At 38.0% G+C, this 20,253-nt stretch overlaps 1 protein-coding gene and 1 long non-coding RNA gene across 9 annotated transcripts in view; one reads left to right on the top strand and one right to left on the bottom strand.

The window, feature by feature from the left end:
* The first annotated feature begins 551 nt into the window (after window positions 1-551).
* LOC110199038 (uncharacterized) lies at window positions 552-4,022 on the top strand. Its single transcript, XR_002321911.2, has 3 exons — window positions 552-630; window positions 1,420-1,483; window positions 3,034-4,022. It is a non-coding gene; the product is annotated as an uncharacterized LOC110199038 (long non-coding RNA).
* Window positions 4,023-11,362: 7,340 nt separating this feature from the next.
* UCN3 (urocortin 3) overlaps window positions 11,363-20,253 on the bottom strand; it is a 71,357-nt gene continuing 62,466 nt past the window's right edge. For 6 of the 8 annotated variants that reach the window (XM_078156296.1, XM_020973693.2, XM_078156293.1 and 3 more), the window contains 2 exons: window positions 13,245-13,309; window positions 11,363-12,353 (listed from right to left, as the gene is read on the bottom strand). In XM_078156296.1, coding sequence (XP_078012422.1) covers window positions 11,838-12,347 — 510 coding nt within the window. In that variant the 5' untranslated portion in view covers window positions 12,348-12,353; window positions 13,245-13,309 and the 3' untranslated portion in view covers window positions 11,363-11,837. Of the gene's footprint in view, window positions 12,354-13,244; window positions 13,310-19,387; window positions 19,463-20,253 lie in introns of all 8 variants that reach the window. The other 2 variants (XM_020973694.1, XM_020973692.1) reach the window with 2 other exon arrangements.

The following is a 20,253-nucleotide window of genomic DNA, read 5'->3' as shown; positions in this document are numbered from 1 at the left end:
CTGTCTCTCCTAATTTGATGTTTAAGAAAAGTCAGAATTTGTTATACTATTTGGCATTAAGATAAATTGGGAAAATGCATAGCTGAAAAAGCGACACCTCAGAGATGAAGCTTTGAGCTCTCCATTATGGGGGAAAGGGTACTGGGAGCCCCTGGATTTTGTCCACAGTCCCATTCATTTTGACTGGCAGGTTGAAAGCTCCTACTTTGGCAGAAGTTTTTAAGGAGTGGACACAGAAGTGAAGTTTATTTGAATCCTTGGGCACCCTGAAGCCCACTCCTCTAGGCAAGCAGATGAACTTCTCCCCTCAAATCCCCAAATCTTTGCTTCTATACCACTGGAACCTGAAGCTTCTGGTCCAAGTTCCCCAAAGCTGAGAAACTCCTATCAGAAAGCTTGTAGGTTCCTCGAGGACCCTCCTCATCCACCAAATCCCATTTCTCAATAGCCCCCTTGGATCTTTAATTCTGGTGCTAGACTCTACAACCTCCCAGCACTCCCTGGTCCTTAGTCCTTCCCACACAAAGAGCCTTTCTCCTTCCTTCCCAAATCCCAGACTCAACCACCTCCACAATCAGGCTCTGCAGCTGTGGGAAGAGGGGAAAAGGGGATGGGCCAGGGCAGTATGAGGTAAGAAACCAACCAGCCTCTGCACCTGGTAACCTTCTATCCATAATTTTTATGTGTGATGATTTGGAAATGCAATTAATGTCATCTGAAGTTTACTGTTTGTGCTATTATTGTATTTCTAAATTGTAGTAAAACTCTCTTATATTGTAAAATTTGAATGACCATTGTGAGCCAGAAATGGTGTTGGACAAAGCAATTTTTAATCTGAATTTTGTTGAAACTAAAAGGCAGTGGAAAAAATTGTTTAAAACAATTTATATCATTTTATTAAGCCTTGCTAACCCTGTCTTACAGCTAAAACAATTTGGTTCTCACTTATGAAAATTGTAAGACTGTGGATTAAGTTATTTGGGATCATTGTTGTAATGTTAAAACCTAAAATTGATCCCACAGCAGCTTTAAGGGTAGACAGAGTAGACACTCCCTACTCCCCTTCCTTAAGAAGACAGCCAAGGTTGCCTCCAATGTAGGGCTGTAGAGGGTGATTGGAGGCCACATGTGCCAGCTACCATATACTGGGATCATAAAAATAAAATATGGGAAACCCAAAAGACATCCTGGCAAGGGAAAAGAAAAATCAGTCAGGGCAAAACAAATTAAATTGATTCCCCTTATTTATAAACTTGCCTGATTCCTGGAAACCATCTGGTGGGCAAGGTCATCAGCCCCAGGAAAAGAAAAGCTTGTTTGGGTTTTGGAGCTCCTAAACAATGAACTTGGCTTACTGAGAATCTGCAAGTTTTTGTACAATATAGAAATGATTCTTAATGATTTTTGTCTTTACACCAGGATAAATTTAAACTTGAAGAAGAAAAGAAAAACAGGTGAAACATGTTGAGTGAAAGCCTCTTATGTATGTAAATCATGGTAAATTTTTATTGCTTATTGCAACTCCATAAAAGTAAAAATAATTGTATCTAGACCTAAGCTGTGATTGTAGAGACTTGCCATTTGAAGTAAAAGCCCTTGGGACTACACTGATTTTATTCTGAATTTGAATTTAGAAATAGTAATCAGAATCTGAGAGAAATGCCACAAGCTACTCAGAGGGAATGTGATCTTACTACAGGTGGAGGCTTGCTTCTGGGAAAACGCAAGAGGACAATTTTAACCTTGATCTAAGATGGGACCCTTCTGCCTCAGTTTCCCTATTGTCTTCCTTTGAAAAGGAATGTTTCCCACCTGACTATTCCTGAGTCTGGCTATGAGATGGAATTAAAGTGACTCTTATCTGAATTCAAACAGAGCAAAGAACCCTGTCATATCTGGCAGGTTCCTGCTTTTTCTTTGTAAAGCAAACTTCTATAATCAGAGAAAGTAGTCAGTGAAAGATATGAGTACAATGCAAGTATATGAAATCTTGCTGTTTTCAATCTGAATATGTAGTCGTTCCATATCCCAAATAACTGGGTAAATTAGTACTCAGGCTTATCATCTGCCTGCCTGCATAGTCAAGTGAAAGATTAAATCCCTGGAATAGAACATTCTTTCTGAATGATATGGTAATAATTAGACAAAGGGAAACAAAGTTTGTGAAACAAAGGTAAAACACAATGTTAATCATTATCCCATAGAATAAGGCTTGGATACCTCTGAGCTACTATAACAAAATGTGTGTTAGATCTGAGCTATTCAGCCTAAAATTGTATTCCTTCCTATAGCCTAAACAATTTAGCACACGGGTACTTGGCTTAGTTAACTGCCTGTTACTAAATACATCTGTATGAAATAAGGTTTTTAAATGTTTCAAAATGGCTGTAAGAATAATTGGGTATTGGTACAACTGATTGAGGGACCTAGCTGTTATTCTATTAACTACTGAAACTAAATCAGAAACATCTTCAGTTTGGTTTGGGGAAAAGAATTTCAGTGCAACCAATTTTTTTTTGGCTTTTTGGTGAGGTAATCGGGGTTAAGTGACTTGCCCAGGGTCACACAGCTAGTAAGTGTCAAGTGTCTGAGGCTGGATTTGAACTCAGATCCTCCTGACTCCAAGGCTGAAGCTTTATCCACCATGACACCTAGCTGCCCTGCAACCAATTTTCTTAAAGAAAGTATATGTACTGTTTTGGAATTAATTATTTAAAGTATCCTCACAAGTTTTTTTTTTATTATAATTGGAGTAAAGTTAACCTCCTATAAGCAAATTCATTTGTATAACTATTGAACCCAGGAGTGGAAAGCTTCTACCTGCAAAAGTGTTGTTACTAATATTTACATGTATAGGATTGGTTCCTCAATAGCATCTGATCCTCCTAAAGAAACTGGAATTGGAGCAGAAACTTTTGAGAAAGTAACAAAATCAGAAAATCCTGTATATGGAAAGTAAATAATAGCATCATTGGGGCTCTTGGTTTCTTTCTCCTTATATCTGGGGCCCTGCATCTTGAACTTGCTTGTCAGATTTGTGTCTCCTAGACTACAGGCCAATTCACCTACAGTTGGCAGAAAACAATGGATACCAGCCCATACTCACCCATCATCCCTTGGATGTGACCTATGCTCAATTCCAGTCAACCTCCTCCTCAGGACCCATTGAGGCAGGAACAGCTCTACACCCTTGCCAGCCTGAAGAAGCTACAGAAGCAGAGACCTTCATCCCTTTTCTCAAATGAATTTGGGCCCCAGCTTTTTGAGAAGGGAATGATGGTATACTAATAAAGCTGCCCCCAGCCCCAATATTCTAACTTCCTTGTTAGAGTTAATCACTGAACAGCAAGTCCACTGCTCCTGCTTAGCCACTGCCCCCCCCCCCAATAAATAGCCTAACTTCCTCATATATGCTTATCTGCTCACTAGAACAACAGGTGTGTCCATGAACTCATATTTCTTACAAAAATAGCAGGCATGTCCATGTGATGGGAACCACTGCCTCTACTTAGCCACTGCTCCCAGAACCATTCCTCATATTTCCCACAGAAACAGCAAGTATATCCATGCACTCAACCACAACCACATCCATCCAGTCTCAGACAGGACCACAATACTCAGCCAATTAGAAAGCAGCACCACCAGGATGCCCAAGCAGGATGTGGACCCCAAAACAATAGAAGGGACTTTCCCTAAGTAGGCACCTGTGCAGTAATAGCAAAAGCTGTCCTTTAGGTGAACTTATGATGTAGAGTGGCTCATTATATTATCATTATCATACATACATATCCTCCCAACTGGGTTTTTCTGTTTGCATTGTGGGAAATCACAGGCACAATTCCACTCAGGCTGGGACCTCTTCCCTATTACCTAATCCTTTAACAAACCACAATTTTTGTTATGTAATTGCATCTTTACCCCATAAAAATCTGTCTTTCTTTTACTGAAGTTGCTGGTTCCTCTTCGAACTTAGCCCACTTCACGAGAGGTATCAATCTCAATAAATGCCTATACTTAGATTAGAGGTGGTCTGACTCTGAATTCTTTGAGGTGGTTCTGCCACAACACGTCATGAAGCTGCAACAATGTAACCTGGAAAATTTCAGTCAGCTTTTGTATGAGCTATGGAACCCTCACCTTGTAAATCTCAGCTGGAATAGAACCAACACCAGGTGCTTTGCCATGCAAAAGGAGCCCAATGGCATTCAAAACCTCTTCTTCAGTTGGAACTTCAGCTAGCGAGGGATTGACTGCAACCTGAGCTAAATGCTCGATGGCTTGCTTCAACATTGATTGATGAAAGTCTGTTGAGAACACTATGGAAGTGTTCAGCCCGTCTCTCTAGGATCATGTCCTTATCACTAATCAATGTGGCTCCATCAGCACTGTGTAGTTGAGATGCACCACAGGTCTTTGGTCCATAAATAGCTTCCAGGACATCATAAAAACAATTTAGATTGTTGCTATCAGCATAAAACCGAATTTCATCTGCCTTCTTACTGAGCCAAGAATCCTGCATCTCTCTCTAAGCTTCACTTGTACTTTACTTTTATTTTTAAGCAGTTGGGGTTAAGTGACTTGCCCAGGGTCACACAGCCAGTAAGTGTCAAGTGTTTGGTTTGAGGCCAGATTTGAATTCAGGTCCTCCTGACTACAAGCTGAAGCTCTATTCACTGTGCCACCTAGCTACCCCTGAACTTTATTTTTGATGGACTTAAATGCTGCCTTCTTAGAGGTGGATGAACCACCCTGCTGGTAAACCATGTGGAGTTCTCATTTTTCATTTAGCACTTTCGGAATTTCCCCATCATTTTCATTAAACCAGTCTTGATGTTTGCCAGTATTCTGGCCCAGATAAGTAAATGCAATGTTGTACAACAAATCTCTGAAAGCTGACCATTCCTTTTCATCTCCACTGTTGCCAACCGTGTGTTGGCTCAGCTTTCCCTCCAAGTTAAGAGCAAACTATTCACCATGGAGAAACACTCTAATCTCTTGATTCTGGTAGTCATCTTGCCTTGGGCCCCCACTTTTGTTGAGTGTGATTGTTTAGCTTGGAGAAGAGAAGTCTATGATGAGTGCAGCACTCTGTACCACACATCACTTTTGTCACTCTAATATCCTGTCTGTCTCTTATCTTTACAATAACATAGTCTATTAAATGCCATTTGTTTTGAGAGTGCATCCATGAAGTTTTATTGCATATAGGTAAACAGAAGATGTTGTTAGTGATGAGAAGGTCATGAGATGCACAAGTCTTAAGTAGCAAGAGACCATTGCTGTTGCTGTTTCTGACTCCATTCCTCCCAATGATTCCCTGCCATGTGTGGTAGTTTGTGCCTACTATTGCACCCCCCTAACTCATTACAGGTTTGAAATCCCCCAGTTACCCTTGACCTGGTTTAACCTGTCTACCAAAATGGTTTACTGGGGTGTGGCCACTGTGCATGCTACAGCTTTTTGGAGTCATAGGTGAGAGTTACGTAGATCAGGTATACACCAAAAGTGGAAAGCAGCTCAGCAGCCCTTATACCAGAGGTACTAGTCTTCCCTGAACACACTCTACAGCTCTACCACAGACTCAGTTGCTGCTCCTATTTCTAAATTATATTTATTATGCATTTCACCCTGAACCCATATTCACCATTTTCTCTGTCACTCAAGGCTCACAACCCAGGTGTCATCTCTCTCTCTCCTCTTACATTTGATCTTTTGCTAAGTTCTGTCAGTTCTACCTTTGAAACATCTCTTGTATGTATTCCCTTCTCTTCTCCAAGATTGTCACCACCCTCATATAGGCCCTCATTGCCTCATTCCTGGACTATTAAAATATTCTTCTGGGTGGTCTTCCAGAATCAAGGAGCTCCCCAGACCAGTACCTCTTCTACTCATCTATCAAAATCATGTTCCTAAAGGTCCTAGGTAAGTAAACATGATTGCCAACAAACTCTTGTTGCTCCCCATTGCCTCCCAGATTAAATATGAAGTCTTCTGTTTGGCTTTTAAAGCCAAACGTATGTCTTCTGTTATATGGTCCTTTCTACCTTTCCAGTCTTCTTACAACTTACTCTCCTCCATGTAATCTATGATCCAGTGACTTTGGCTTTCTTGTTATTCCTCAGATAAGATAACCCATCTCCTTACTCCACACATTTCCCTTATTTTCACCCATACCTGGGATTCCTTCCCTCTTTACCTCCACATCCTAGGTCCCCTGACTTCAAGTCTCATCTAAAATTCCACTTTCTGTAAGAAGTCTTTCCCAATTTTCCTTAATCTTCCTGAGATTATCTTCAATTTATCCTGTTAAATGTTGTCTTTCCCATTAGACTGTAAATTCTTTGAAGATTGAAACCATTTTGCCTTTCTTTATATGTTCCCATTGCTTAGCACAGTATCTGAAATAGACTAGTCATCTAATAAATATTTATTGACTTGAGTTGACATATCATTGTTTGTTATTATTGTCAGCAATTTTGTAGAAGTGGGAGTCAAGTTGCTTTTACGTGGATTGTTAAAGGAGAGGCGTTAGTAAAGGTACTCTCACATTTTAGGATATTGGAGACCAATTTAGTGGAATATTCTAGGCTCCTAATAAAGTCATAAAGATTGAAGTCCACCATTTATTTCTCCAATGATAGTAAAGATGGAGATGCAGAAGAAGCTCCTTAGGCCAACTGTCTTTTAAATCTAAATGTTTCTGTGTCAATATGTTCAGTAATAATTAGTATAATGGTGTGCTCTCACTGCTTACTGATCCCTAAAAGGAGACATTATCTCCAGCACTTTGCTGATCAAAGTATTTCTAGAGGGTAAACAGATCTGTTACTGCCAAACCTATGCAAACATTGCTGTACTGGCAGAATTCCCTCTTTCTAAAGGTCAGTCTTGAATCTATGGAGTTTCAAAAGCCCCTGGAAGTAGGGTCTGCCAGTAGGATCTATCCAACTATCATTTCAATTCATTTTAATACTCTTAATCAAGCACCAAAAATACCAGGACAGATGGGAGAATAAAAAAAAATTGGTAAAACATTGTCCCCATCCTATGTGTTGGTTAATGCTTATTAGCTGGCCATAAATTTGTTGCCTTATAATTTTAGGGATAAGAGATAAGATTATAATTATCAGAGCCACCAGCTGGGGAAATTTCAGTCATTTCTTGTTTGAATTCATGTATAGTAGTTTGATATATTTTGAATAAAGCACAAAGTGGAATAGGAAGAATCTGAACTGGAACTCTAGAGACAAAGCTGAGGTAAAATCAATGTGTAGTGTTCTGAAAAGTTGCATTTGGAGTGCTTTCCTTTCTGGACTGGACTTTGATTGCAGTGAGAGTTGTTATCCATTGACAGGCTCCTTCTTCTATCGACCCAAAACAGAATTAGACCTGTATAACCAGGGAATTTTGTTCTCTCTTCAACTGAAACAGTGAATCCCTATATGCCCCACATTGAGGATGGCAGGCATTGAAGTCTCCTTTGATAAGTTGTCTTGTTATTTTTTTTTAAATGAAACATTCTGTTTTTCCTATGGTTTGTTCTTTGACTTAGCAATTCTTTAGGATGAAATTATTTAGCCTACAATTAATTTTTAATCCTTTACTTAAAGGTCCTTTATTGAATATCATTTTATTGCTTTCTTTCAGTGAAGGATGTATTTAACATTTCTGCATTTGCTTATGAAATTTTTATTCCCTAGTACCTGGATAATTTTTTGCAAAGGTACTTTGTACAATTAAGAAATATTTATAAACCTTTCTGCTCCCATTCAGCAACTGCCAGACATTGGACTAGATGGCATATAAGGTCTTTTCTAATTCTAGAGCTATGGTCTGTGGCCATATCTAATTTTTCCAAAATTCCGTTCAGATTTTAAACTTCTTTTTCAGTTATCTTTTGTTTAGATTTGTTTAGATCTGAGACGGTTACATTGAGACCCCCAGATATTATGGTTTTACTATCTTTTGACTTTTCCTTTAAGAATTTAGATGCCATGCCATTTAGTGCATATGTGTTAAATATTGATTTAAATTCATTTTCTGCTGTTTTGATGAAGTCTGTTTTTACTTGCCTCATTTGAAGTCATGGTTTCTGTCCCTATTTTTTTGAGTCCACCAAAAACATAGTAGATTTTGCTTCATTCTCCTTTTTTTATGTGGATCTGTAGTGAGAATAAGTTTTGTTAACTTAGTATAACCAACTCCATTTTGTTTTAAGCCTCCATTTTGTAACTTGTAAGTTGTTTTCCTATTAGATCATTTAGATTAGGTTAAGTTGTTTTTTCAACAATGAGATAACACTTATGAGGTATATTTTGGAAACCAACATATGTGTGTTCATAAACAACTGGTAACACATATGTGAACCTTCAGGACCAATGACCAATGAAGTAAATGTCATTATCAATAACTTATACCATTCAATTTATGTGGTAAAAAAAATAATTAGATAATAGACCATTAATTGGAACTTGAGCATAGCTATGTAGTCCACCGAGAATCACAAGAGCCAGCCAGAGTTCCCAGTTATCAGCCATACCTTAGATTGAGAGTAGGACAGATTCCAGCATTCCCTTGCATTTGATAATCTGGCACCTAATGTTTGCTTGAAGGTAATGCTGATTAGCAGAGACTTACCAGACTTGTCTCCTGGAAAGAGACATAATCTCTGGCTAGGTTGAGAGGAAATGTTCTAGTGAGCACCAGTAAGGGACATGATTGCTAGGATACCCAGGAACTAGGCTGGTGATTTGTTCTTAGTGGGGCTGATGTTTGTATTTCTGAATAGATAATTAAACATTATAGTTTAATAAAATTTGATTGCGTACATTGTTGGTACTAGTCAGACTATTATTTCACTAATCAGAATAAATAATAGTAAATCAGTTTAGTATGTGCACTGTATGTTACAGGATCTTCCTGTTTCAAGTGTGCTGCTTATAGACAACACAGTGTTAAATTCTGCTTTCTATCACATTCTGCTACCATCCTCCATTTTATGGGTGAGTTCAATCCCATTCACATTCACAATAATTATTGTGTATTTACCTCTATGCCATTTTTTTCACTCTCTATCCCCTTTCCTTTTTTTTTTTTACAAAAAAGATAAGGGTGAGAGAGGAAGAGTGTGCTTAACACTAGATATCTATATTTGATAGAATCTGCTTGTGTTCTATTCCTCTTTTTCTCTTTCCCTTGCTCAGAACCTGAATACAGACTCTTATCCTCTCTTTATTTTCTTCTATTCTCTTCTTCACAATTCACCCTCTAAAGCTAGAGTTTGTTTTTCTTTCATTAATCCTTTGATAAGTCAGTCTTCCCACTTAATTCCCTTCTCACCCCACTTCTGTTTCTCCTGATTCCTTCCTGAGTTTAATGGTGAGGCAATCAGGATTAAGTGACTTGACCAGGGTCACACAGCTAGTAAGCATCAAGTGTCTAAGGCCAGATTTGAACTGAGGTCCTCCTGATCCCAAGGCCAGAGCTCTATCCACTGGGTCGCCTAGCTGCCCCTTTAATGTTTCTTTATTTCTAATGAGTTTAGTTTCTTTACCAAACTTTGTGTGGGTGGGTGGGGTATTCTACTCCACTTTATTCAGTTCAGATGAAAGTGAGTTTCATGTGTAAATTACTCCTCCCACCCCTTCCTCTACTTTTGTATAATCTTATGCAAACCAATTATATGGCATAAATAAGGTCTATCCCCCTCTTCCCTCTTTCTACCCTAATATATTATTTTTTTCTATCTCTTTTTTTTTTCTTAAGATGATCAAAATATGGCAAAACTGCTCCTAGGCTTTCTGTCTTATTTGCTTCCTCCTTGAAGACATTAGAGTTCTGAGACAACAAATTTCTTTCCCACCTCTTAGCATGCAAATATTTCATCATTGTAATATCCCTTCCACTGAGGCAGCCTTATCTCTTCTCCCTCGATATTACTTCACTTGGTGAACTCATCACTCCTAAGGATTTAATTATATTTCTATGCTGATGATTCTCAAATCTATTTGTCCAGTTCTAACCTCTCTGCTGTCCTTTCAGACACCTCAAACTCATTATTTTTGTCCCTAAACCCTTCTTCCTTCCAAACTTCTCTAATGCTATAGAGCAGGGCTTCTTAAACTTTTTCCACTTGTGACCCCTTTTTGCCCAAGAAATGTTTACATAACCTCGGCTATACAGGCATGCAAAATAGGTATACAAATCAAATATTTGCTGATAATAAATCATAAAGAAATTTATTTTAAAATAATTCTTTGGTATATATATCATTTTATAATTTGTTAACGATGAAAGCAAATTTTCATACTAATGAGATGGGTAGCCATGTGATTTGCCCAAACTCACAAAAGCATTAGAGGCAAGATTTGAACCCAAGACCTCTAACTTCAGAGTAGGAATTCTTTCCCATCTACCATTCTGCCTCTCAATAGCTGTGTTCAAATATCTGAAAGGTTGTTGTGTGAAAGGGGGATTAGAATTGCTCTGTTTGGCTCCAGAAGGTAGAACCAAGAAATTTAGAACTGATGTCAGGAACACTTGCCTAACAATTAGAGGAATCTTTATGTTAAAAGACTTGTCTCAAGATATGAAAGGTTCCTCCTACTTGGAGATCCTTTGGCAGAGATTGGATGGTCACTTGTTGGGTATATTGTACTAGGGATTCTTTAAAGCTATGAGGTGGACCAAATGTCCACTGAGGTCTCTTCCAGCTCTCAAATTCTGTGATTTTGTGCTGTTCTCTTGAGTCTTATTTGAGTTATACATTGGAGAAAGGGTGCTTTAAAAGTATTGCCCCATGACTCTGTCCTAGAATAATAAAAATTCAGCTGGAAGACACCTTAGAAATAATCTTGTCTAAAGCCCTCATTTTACAATTTAGGAAATTGAGGCTCAGAAAAATTTAAGTGACTTGACCAAGGTCACAGAGATAATATCAGAGTTTGGATTTGAACTCAGATCTTCTGACTTCAAATACAACACACTTTCCATGTTTTCTCTTTCTTTGTAATTTGTGTTTCACACAAATGGCTCTTCCCCTTTAACTCCTTTCAGAAACTGATCTAGATTATTATCATGGGTGGTTTCTGATATTGGGAATGGCTTCAATACAAAAGTCAGTAGCATATATAATCTAAAGCCAGCCTAGCCTCTCTCAACATTTCCCTCACCACCACACATACACAACCACCACACACCACAAACTTTCCCCAAAGCATATATATATATATATATACATTATCTTCTTTTTGGTATTGAGTAGGAAGTCAGTCTACTAATGAGTGACCAGAACCATCAGTCTTGATTTTTCTTGACATTGGGAATGAAGCACAGCAGAAAAAAGAACTCAAATAAATCAGAATGATTTCAAGATATATTGATTTTAATGTATGGGGAATGGGGATTTGGATGAAAGACAGTGAAAAGTCAGAAGGATGTAGGTGTAGGGAAGGGCAAGAAAGAGACAAACCTTGGCAGTTCTCTTCATAGATAAGGGCTCAAATGGGAAAGGCTCAGAGAAAAGGGAAACATTAACTTTGCCTAAAGTCAGAGGGATGGAGGAAGGGAACATAGCAGGTTGTAAGAGCCATCAGCAACTGGGACTTTTAAAGTTTAAAAAACACAATTTTGTTTATATGTACAGAGAAAAGGTAGTCACTAGGCAGAGCTAGGAGGGAATAAGTGCCATAGATTAATCAGGGGTAGGTCCTAACCACAAACACCAATTAGATTACCCAACCCTTCTTCTCCCCTCACCATAAAGACATGCTCAGACTCTCTAAATATCATGACTCTCACTCCCTACAGCTTCTACTAGACTACCTCTAGAAGCATCTTTATTTTCTTCGCCCAATTTGTGCCATAAGGTGAGCATTGGCAGCTGCTTTGGCCTTCAAGCTCTTGGCCTTGGCTATGTTGAAGAGGATGTTCATAATGTTGGTAGGGACATCCAGGGACAGGGTGAACTTAGTGTGTCGATCACTCTGGGCCTTGTTCTGGTAGAGCTTTCTTGTTAGTTGTGCCTGTGACTGGTACTTATACCTGGTACCCTCAATCCCTGCCCCAATCCCACCATTACCCCCAGATAAAGTTCTTTTTTCCTTGTCCTTTTCATCTTCTTCTTTCTCCTCTTTGGCTTCCTCCTCAGATGATAGTTCCTCACTGGGAATGTAACCAAAGCTCCTCTTGCTCAGTGAGGAGTCATCACCTAGCTGACTCTTAGCCCCAGATAAAGCTGTATTAATACAGCTGAAGATGGACTCTGTCTGGTAGAGCTTGTGGGAGCTGCCTGTTCCTGAGGTTCCTAGAAGTAGCAGTAGGAACAGAAATTGAGCAGAAAGCAGCATTCTGCCCTATAACGGGGAAGAAGGTGGGACAAAGAAGAAAAAGAAATAGGATATTATTACAACTCTGATGGCATTTATGATATTCTCTGTTTTGCTGATCAGCTGTAAATTCATAAGCTCTCAGTTGCAAAAGGTACTGAGTGAGAAAAGGTTTGTACTACCAATGGGAAAAAAAGGTTCCAAATACAAATAAAAGGCAGTGCACTTTGAAGTGAATTATTTGCCAATTAATTTGGCATCCATGTTTTATCTTCTTTTTGAGGTTCACACGGATGCTGCTGAAAGTGCTAAAAATGATGCTAGAAAGATCCAGCAGGATTCAGAACAACAGCTTAGGTAACCTATGACTTTTCATTCTCAAACCTTAAGGATCCAGTTCTTGTTCCCTGGATTGGTCATTTGCAATTTGGTTTTTGACCTCACTGCTTAGCTGAAACTAATCCATCCAAAGTTACCAATCATCTCTTAATGGACAAATTTATTGACCTTTTCTCAATCCTCATCTTTTTTTTTCTTTTATCTCTCTGTAGCATTTGACACTTTCTACTTCATTTGGGTTTTTGTGACACTGTTCTCTCTTGGTTCTCCCTCTACCTGTTTCCTCATTCCCTATAAATCTCTTTTGCTGATTGTGACATTCATGTCACACCACTTTAATACGCTTACATCCCAAGGCTCTCTCCTAGATTCTGTCTCTCTCATTAAGCAAAAACATAATAGAACATAGTTAATGTGAATACGTGGTTTTCTAAGTCATTATGAGGCTAGCAGGGATCCTTATGTAAGATTTAGTGGGCCTACTTTTCTATTTGAGTTTGACACCACTGTTTTAGTCCCTATGCTCCCAGTCCTCTTTCATTTAGATTGGGAAAAGTCATATAGAAGGAGTTAGCTGACCTGAAGAATTGGAGGCTGGTGTGTGTTTGATGTGTACCACTCCTAAGCAAATTGGACAGCTGTGCCTGTAGAAAGGAAGAAAGAACACAAGAGTTCATAAGATTTAGTGTTGGAAGAGACCTTACACAGTATTTTTTTCTACCTCCTTATTTTACCAAAGTATATCAAGACCAGAGAGGTAAGTTCCTTGTTCAGGATATCACCAAAAGCAAGTAGAAGAATCAGGATTCAAACCCAGGTGCTTGAATTCCAAATCCAAATACTTTCTTCTACTTAAAACCTCATTGTTTCAATAAAGGAAAGAAAAAATTAATTTTGTGCCACTTTCTAAATAGCATAATAATAATGGATTTAATATACCTCTACATATATAAAGAACCTGATAGCAAATTCTCTATAATTTATTTATATTTTAGGGAGTTGCCCAAGGTTTAGTTAGGTTAAGTGTTTGAAACTCATAAAAAGTTGAGTCATGCCATTATCTCTGAACTTAAATTTTTGCATGTAAACACAGTTTTCCTTGAGGTAGCTAGGTAACTTAGTGGATAGAACACTGGGTCTGGAGCAGGAAGATCTGAGTTCAAATCTGACCTCAGACAATTACTAACTCTGAGGCCCTGATAGTCACTTAACCTTTGTTTGCCCTAATCCACTAGAGAAGGAAATGGAAAACCACTCCAGTGTCTTTGCCAAGAAAACCCTAAATGGGGTCAGGAAGAGTTGGAAACAATGCCACCACTAACTGTTTTCCTGACTGCAGCTAGCCACTATACCCATGGTCTCCACACACACACACACACACACACACACACACACACACACACACACACATATTTTGGACAGGGTCTCCTGCAGTAAGAAATTTCTGAGTATGCATTCCCAATATGTGCATACTTATTTATAAAGCATATACATTTAGTATTGTACTGATAATTATACACTTCATAAAACTTATACAATGAGATAAAGAGAAAATAATATTTGATCCCAGAGTCAGTAGGGAGCCACTTTATTGAGTAGAGGAGCGACACTGTCAGACCTGCACTTAAGGAAAATACCTTTTTACCACTATGAGGGCTATAAGTGTAAGCATTTATACCTTTGGAAATCAGCAAACACCACAAATCAGAGTTTGATTTATGGTTTTCTTGGTTTAGTCTTAAGAAAGTGTTGGAGAAGATGTTAATGCAGATTAAATGTTAAAGTGTATCATGTATATATTTTTTCATGTTGTTAAACATTTACTAGCATAACCCTGCCTATACCCCAAAGAGATCAAGAAGACTTATGTATACAAAAATATATATAGGGACTCTATTTGTCATAATTTAAAAAAAAAAAACAACTGGAAACTAAAGATGTGCCCATCTATTAGGGAAATGATTTAACACAAGTTGTGGTATAAAAATGTAATGGAATGTTATTGGACTATAAGAAATAATGAAAGGGATAGTTTCAGAAAATCCTGGGAAAGTTGTATGAACTGATGCGGAATGAAGTGAACAGAACCAGGAAAACTATTTATACAATAACAAAAGGATTGTAAAGAAAAACAACTTTGAAATACATAACAAATTTGATTAATGAAACAAACACAACTCCAGAGGACCATTGATGAAGCATATTACCCACCTCCTAACCAAGAAGATTGGTTTTGCTTGATTATGCACATTTGTTGTGTTGGTTTTGTTTTACGTTTTTATTTTAATTGGAGGAGGGAGAAAAGGTAGAAAGAAATGGAGGTTAACAATAATATTGTCAAAGAAAGAAGAAAAGGAAAAAAAACAGTCATTGAAACTTTTTTTTTAATTTGCAAAAGTTTAAAAAGAAGCACAGATAAGCAGAACAGGTTTGAAAAACATATTGAATTCTTTGTTTAAAAGGAAAAGCAGGCAATATGTAATGGACATTCATTATTTCATGTATAATTCTCATTTACTCTACTTTGTATATGTTAATGCTTATTTTATTCGGTATTTCTTAAATTTAGGACATTTTTTTTTTTTGGTATGTGGAGACATGGGAGAATGATACTGCTTCAATGCCCAAGCAGTTGTATTTTCTCTCATTCAAGGCTGTGACAATCCACTCTTAGACTCTTGACCACCCTTTGGTATGCTGTGATTAGGTATGAAATCACAGAAGTTGATAATAATAGCTAAGCATTTTTATAGCACTTAAGATTTACCAGGCTCTTACAAATATCATCTCATTTGATCTCTACAAAAACCCTGGGAGGTAGTGCTATTATAATCCCTACTTTATGGATGAGGAAACTGAGACTGAAAGGGGTTAAGTTACTTGCCCAGGATTTCAAAGCTAGTAGGTGTCTGAGGCTGGATTTGAAATCTCTATTCAATACAAAGGTGAAAAAAGATCCAATCCAAGTGGATGCTGGTCAGGACTAAAAGGACAAAGGATAATAATTCATATTTAAGGTTTTCAAGGCATTTTCCTTATAACAACTTTGTACATTTGTATTATTTCCATTTTCATCTGTATGAAGAAACTTGAGCTTGCATATTTGTCCAAAGTCACAGACCTAGTAAAGTTGGGGTGTGTGTGTGGAGAAGAGGGGAGTTGACTTACTAGTGAGGTCCTGCTAAAAGTCCTTATCTTAGACTCTGGATTCTTGAAAGCTGTAGCAAAGGAGCATAAATCCTGGAAAGTCTATAGACTTTTTCTGCTTGACTATAGTGCCTCACTAAGAAAAACTTTCATGTAGGGATTGTTCATGGGGCAGCTAGGTAGCACACTGAATAGAGTGCCAGACCTGGAGTCAAGAACACCTGAGTTCAAATCCAGTCTCAGACCTTACTATGTGACCCTGGGCAAGTCACTTAACTTTGCCTCAGTTTCTTCATCTGTAAAATGAGCTGGAGAAAGAAATGACAAACCACTCTAGCATCTTTGCCAAGAACTGTCCCCCCCCCAAAAAAAAAGGGGTCATGAAAAGTTGGACATGACCAAAAAATGATTGAACAACAACAAAAGGGATTTAACCCAAACCTGGAGCAATATCCCAATTACATATGATTGAATGAACCAAAGGATCTACAGAAGTTCAGTATAGTGTTCATAATGACTTTCCTTGGTACTGATTTCTACAAACAATCAATAACGACTTGTTAAGCATCTACTATGTGTAAGGCAATGGGGAGAGGAAAAAAGACAACAATAAACCATCCTTGACATTAAAGAACTTACAATCTAGCTGGGTGGATAACACGTACTATATATGCATAAATAAGACAGATACAAGATCATTTGTGAGGAAGGCATCAGCAGCTGGAAAAATCAAGACAGGCTTCATGTAGGAGGTAGCACTTGAACTAAGCCTTGAACAAAATCAGGGGTTCTAAGAGGCAGAGGTAGTGAGGGACAGTGCATTTCAGGAAAGGTAAATAGCCAGTCAAAAACATGAAGTAGTACCATGTGAGAGAAATGGTAAAGTCAGGTTGGCTGGACTGTAGTGTATGTGAAGCAAAGTAATGTGTATTAAGGAAAGGTAAGAAGGAGTTAGGCTATGAAGGGCTTTAATGCCAAGGGAGTATATTTCTACTTCTACTGGTAATAGGGATACATAGCAGTTCATTTAGTAGGAGAGAGACATGATCAACTTTCATTTTAGGAAAACCAGTTTGGCATCTGTGTGGAGAATGAATTGGAGTGCAGAAAAATGAGGCAGGGAGACCAATTGGGAGGGTATTTCAATACTTCAAATAAAGGTGATGAAGTTATGAATTAGGATAGTGACTATGTAAGTGGAGAGAAGGAATGAATACAAGAGATGATGTGGAGTTAAAAATAACAAGATTTGGCAAGTGATTCAATTATGGATGAAATCTTAAAAATCATTTTAGTGCAGGGGTTCTTAATCTAAGAGGGTCCATGGATTGGTTTCGGGAGGTCTGTGAACTTGGATCAAGAAAAATATATGTATTTATTTTCACCAATCTCTAACTGAAATTTAGCCTTTCTTTCAATTAACAAATTTAAAAAAAATATTCAGAGAAGGTGTCTGTAGACTTCACCAGACTCCCCAAGGGGCACATGTTTACCATAATTATGCATGCGTGTGAGTCCGCACATACACACACACACACACATGCACACACACACACACACACACACACACACTAAGAACCCTTGATTATAATTCCATCCTTATATTTTATAGATAAGAAAATATTTATCCAGCATTTAATTCAGCTATCTTATTGTCTTTGGCAAAACATCTTTTTTTTTTTCTGCCTGTCTTTAGGGCACATGCACTAGAGAAGATAAATGACTTCTTTCCTGTAGGTCCTCCTCTACACCACAATCTCTCCATGCCTTAACAGACAATCTTTAATGAAGAAATGTACCTAATAAATTCATTAACTGGTTGCCAACTAAGTAGCTATTGATGTCGTAATTACAGAAATACAATCATGGTTGTATATACCTTTTAGGTACCTTAAGTATAAAATTGAATTAAAGATTTTCTTGAAGAGTTATATGCTGCATAAAAAATAATAACACAAAGTAATAATACAGCACCTAACTGTTCACACTTATTGTTCACAAGTTGCTTTCTTCATAACAACCTTGTAGGATAAGTAGTGACAAAATCATTATTTCCATTTTGGAAACTGAAACTCTGAATTACTTGTCCACAGTTTCATAGCTAGTAAGTATTATAACTGGGGTTCTAATTTAGGTGATCTGATTTCAAATTGTGTTCTTTCCGCTTTATTTTTGCCAAACAGCTTCCACAGATTATATAGGGAGATTTCTAGGAAGCATTTCCCTGAACACTCCTCCGTTAGAATTTGAGCTCCTTGAGAACAGGGTCCATATTTTTTTCTTTCTTTGTATCCCTAGTACTTACTATTCTGGCACACAGCAGGCACGTTAGTGATCTCATCTATAATGAGGAGGGTATGCTAGGTGATTTCTCATGTTTTCTCAGCCCCTTTCTCTACTCACCCAAAATATTCAGATCTGGGCTAGTGTCACACAATTTTCTCTTTCTCTGTCAAATTTTTCAGCTTCCTGGGTGAAGGGGGGATAAGGAGAAGTGGGAAATAGAGGGAAAAAGAGGAGGAAGGGAGGAGGTGGCAGTTTCCTCAATCCTATAGTTCAGTGCAAAATTATGAAGCAAATAGAACTACTCTGAAATGTCTCTCCTGAATTGTTTTGATCTAGAAACACTTTGCTGTCTTTGGCTACTTTGTACCTGAAATAATTTTCTTTGCCATCTGGTAAAGAGAATAGGCTAATTTGAAACCTAAATCATACCACCAGCAGTTAGGCTAGGCTAGGATGCAGTTCTTAAATCTTTTTTATTATCAGTGTTATTGAAGGGAGATGTTGTGTAGGAAAAAGGAAATCATACACAAAGGAAATACAGCTCCCCTTAGAAGGCTGGTTTTAACCAGGTGTCTCTAACCTGCCACTTGACAGTGGAAAGAAAACATACTGGAACTAGAATCAGAGGACATGGACCTAGAATATTGGCTCTGCTTCTTATTAACAGCATGTCCTTGGGTAAGTCACTTAACTTCTTTGACTTTACCTATTTGTAAAATGAGAGGGTTAGACCATATGACCTCCCGTCTAGCTCTAAATCTTTGGTCCTAGAACCTCCACTACTCAGATTCCCTGTCCTTGTTAAAGTGCCAAAGTGAAAGATTTTTAAAAGTTTTCCTGTTAGCTACTACTCAAATCCTTTAGTGCTGTCTTCAAATTCAATTACTACTTCAACTACTACTGCAAGTTCAACTATTCGGCTTCCTGGGGGGAGGTGGGGAGGCAGAAGTGGGAAATAGAGGGGAGAAGAGGAGCAAGGGAGGAGGTGCAGGCTGTAGTAATCAACTATATGATCTAATTTAAGGAATGTCAGGAAAATTCTTCTGTCCCAAATTACCTGTCCTACACATGCCTGAAATTCCACTCCCAGAGAGGCATTCCCTTGGGTTTAAGCAGTGACCACTCTAGGATACTTCATAACATAATAATCTTTAGAGAAGTAATATATTGATTCCCTTAAATTTAATGACAGGAAAGACCTAGGTCAGGATGAGAGTGCTAAGCCCTGGAAGAAGAGAAATAGTGCCAGAAAAAGAAGATTTTAGCGAGGAGCCAAAAATACATTTTACCTACTTCACAGATTTGGCAAGGAATCAGCCCTGTCTTCATGGGAATAAGGAAGATAAGGACACAGTCGAACTTTTCTGAAAAAATATTCGGAACATTTAAAAAATAAAGCATTTAAAGGTTTTTTGTTTTTTTCTTTTTCAGTCTTTTGTAAAAGACATGTGGAATCAAGTTATTCTCACATTTCTAAGATAAAGTACTGTGTAGTGGAAAGAATGACATATTTGCAATCAGCAGATTCTCTGTTCAAACGCTGACTTGCTGTTTACTGCCTGCATAACTTTGAGCAAGTCTCTTTACCTATAAAACAAGGGAATTCTATTACATTATCTCTAAGATCTTTTCCAGCTCTAGAGCCTATGACACTATGAAAATTTCAGGTCCAAGAAGGCAGAAGGGAAGAATATATAAATTTAAGCAGCAACAATTGTCATACTGTAGGGCTGAGGTGAAAAGCAGATGTATCCTGTTGCCTTTTACCTAAAGAATGTCAGTACCAGGGAAGTGGATATATTAGTGATGTAATTCATTTTTGAATGTGTAAGCTAGTGAGGTCCCTGCTAACTTTCAGCAATTCTTCAGCAATTCTGCATTTTTTTGTTATTGGTAGCAACTGGGGGGAAAGATTGCAAATCGGATCTCTCAGATAGTGCTAAGACTTCCTGGATATTCAAACTTTCAGCTTTGCTAAGTCACTATTGATACTCCTCTTCCTTTTGGTGCACCGTTGAAAGGAATTGTCCTGCTGGATTTTGTAGAATGATTCCCTTTTACTTCTGGGTTGGTTCCCAAGTTTAGAAACCAGAAAAAAAGACTACATGTAAACAGATGTTTTTTGCTCTCAGTTAGACAAGCAGACTTTTCACAC

The sequence above is a fragment of the Phascolarctos cinereus genome, unplaced genomic scaffold (genome assembly GCF_003287225.1).
Source record: "Phascolarctos cinereus isolate Bilbo 61053 unplaced genomic scaffold, phaCin_HiC Scaffold_1;HRSCAF=81, whole genome shotgun sequence".
Classification (NCBI taxonomy): Eukaryota; Metazoa; Chordata; class Mammalia; order Diprotodontia; family Phascolarctidae; genus Phascolarctos; species Phascolarctos cinereus.
The sequence above is the reverse complement of the archived record's forward strand: the minus strand, read 5'-3'. Positions and strand labels throughout refer to the sequence as shown.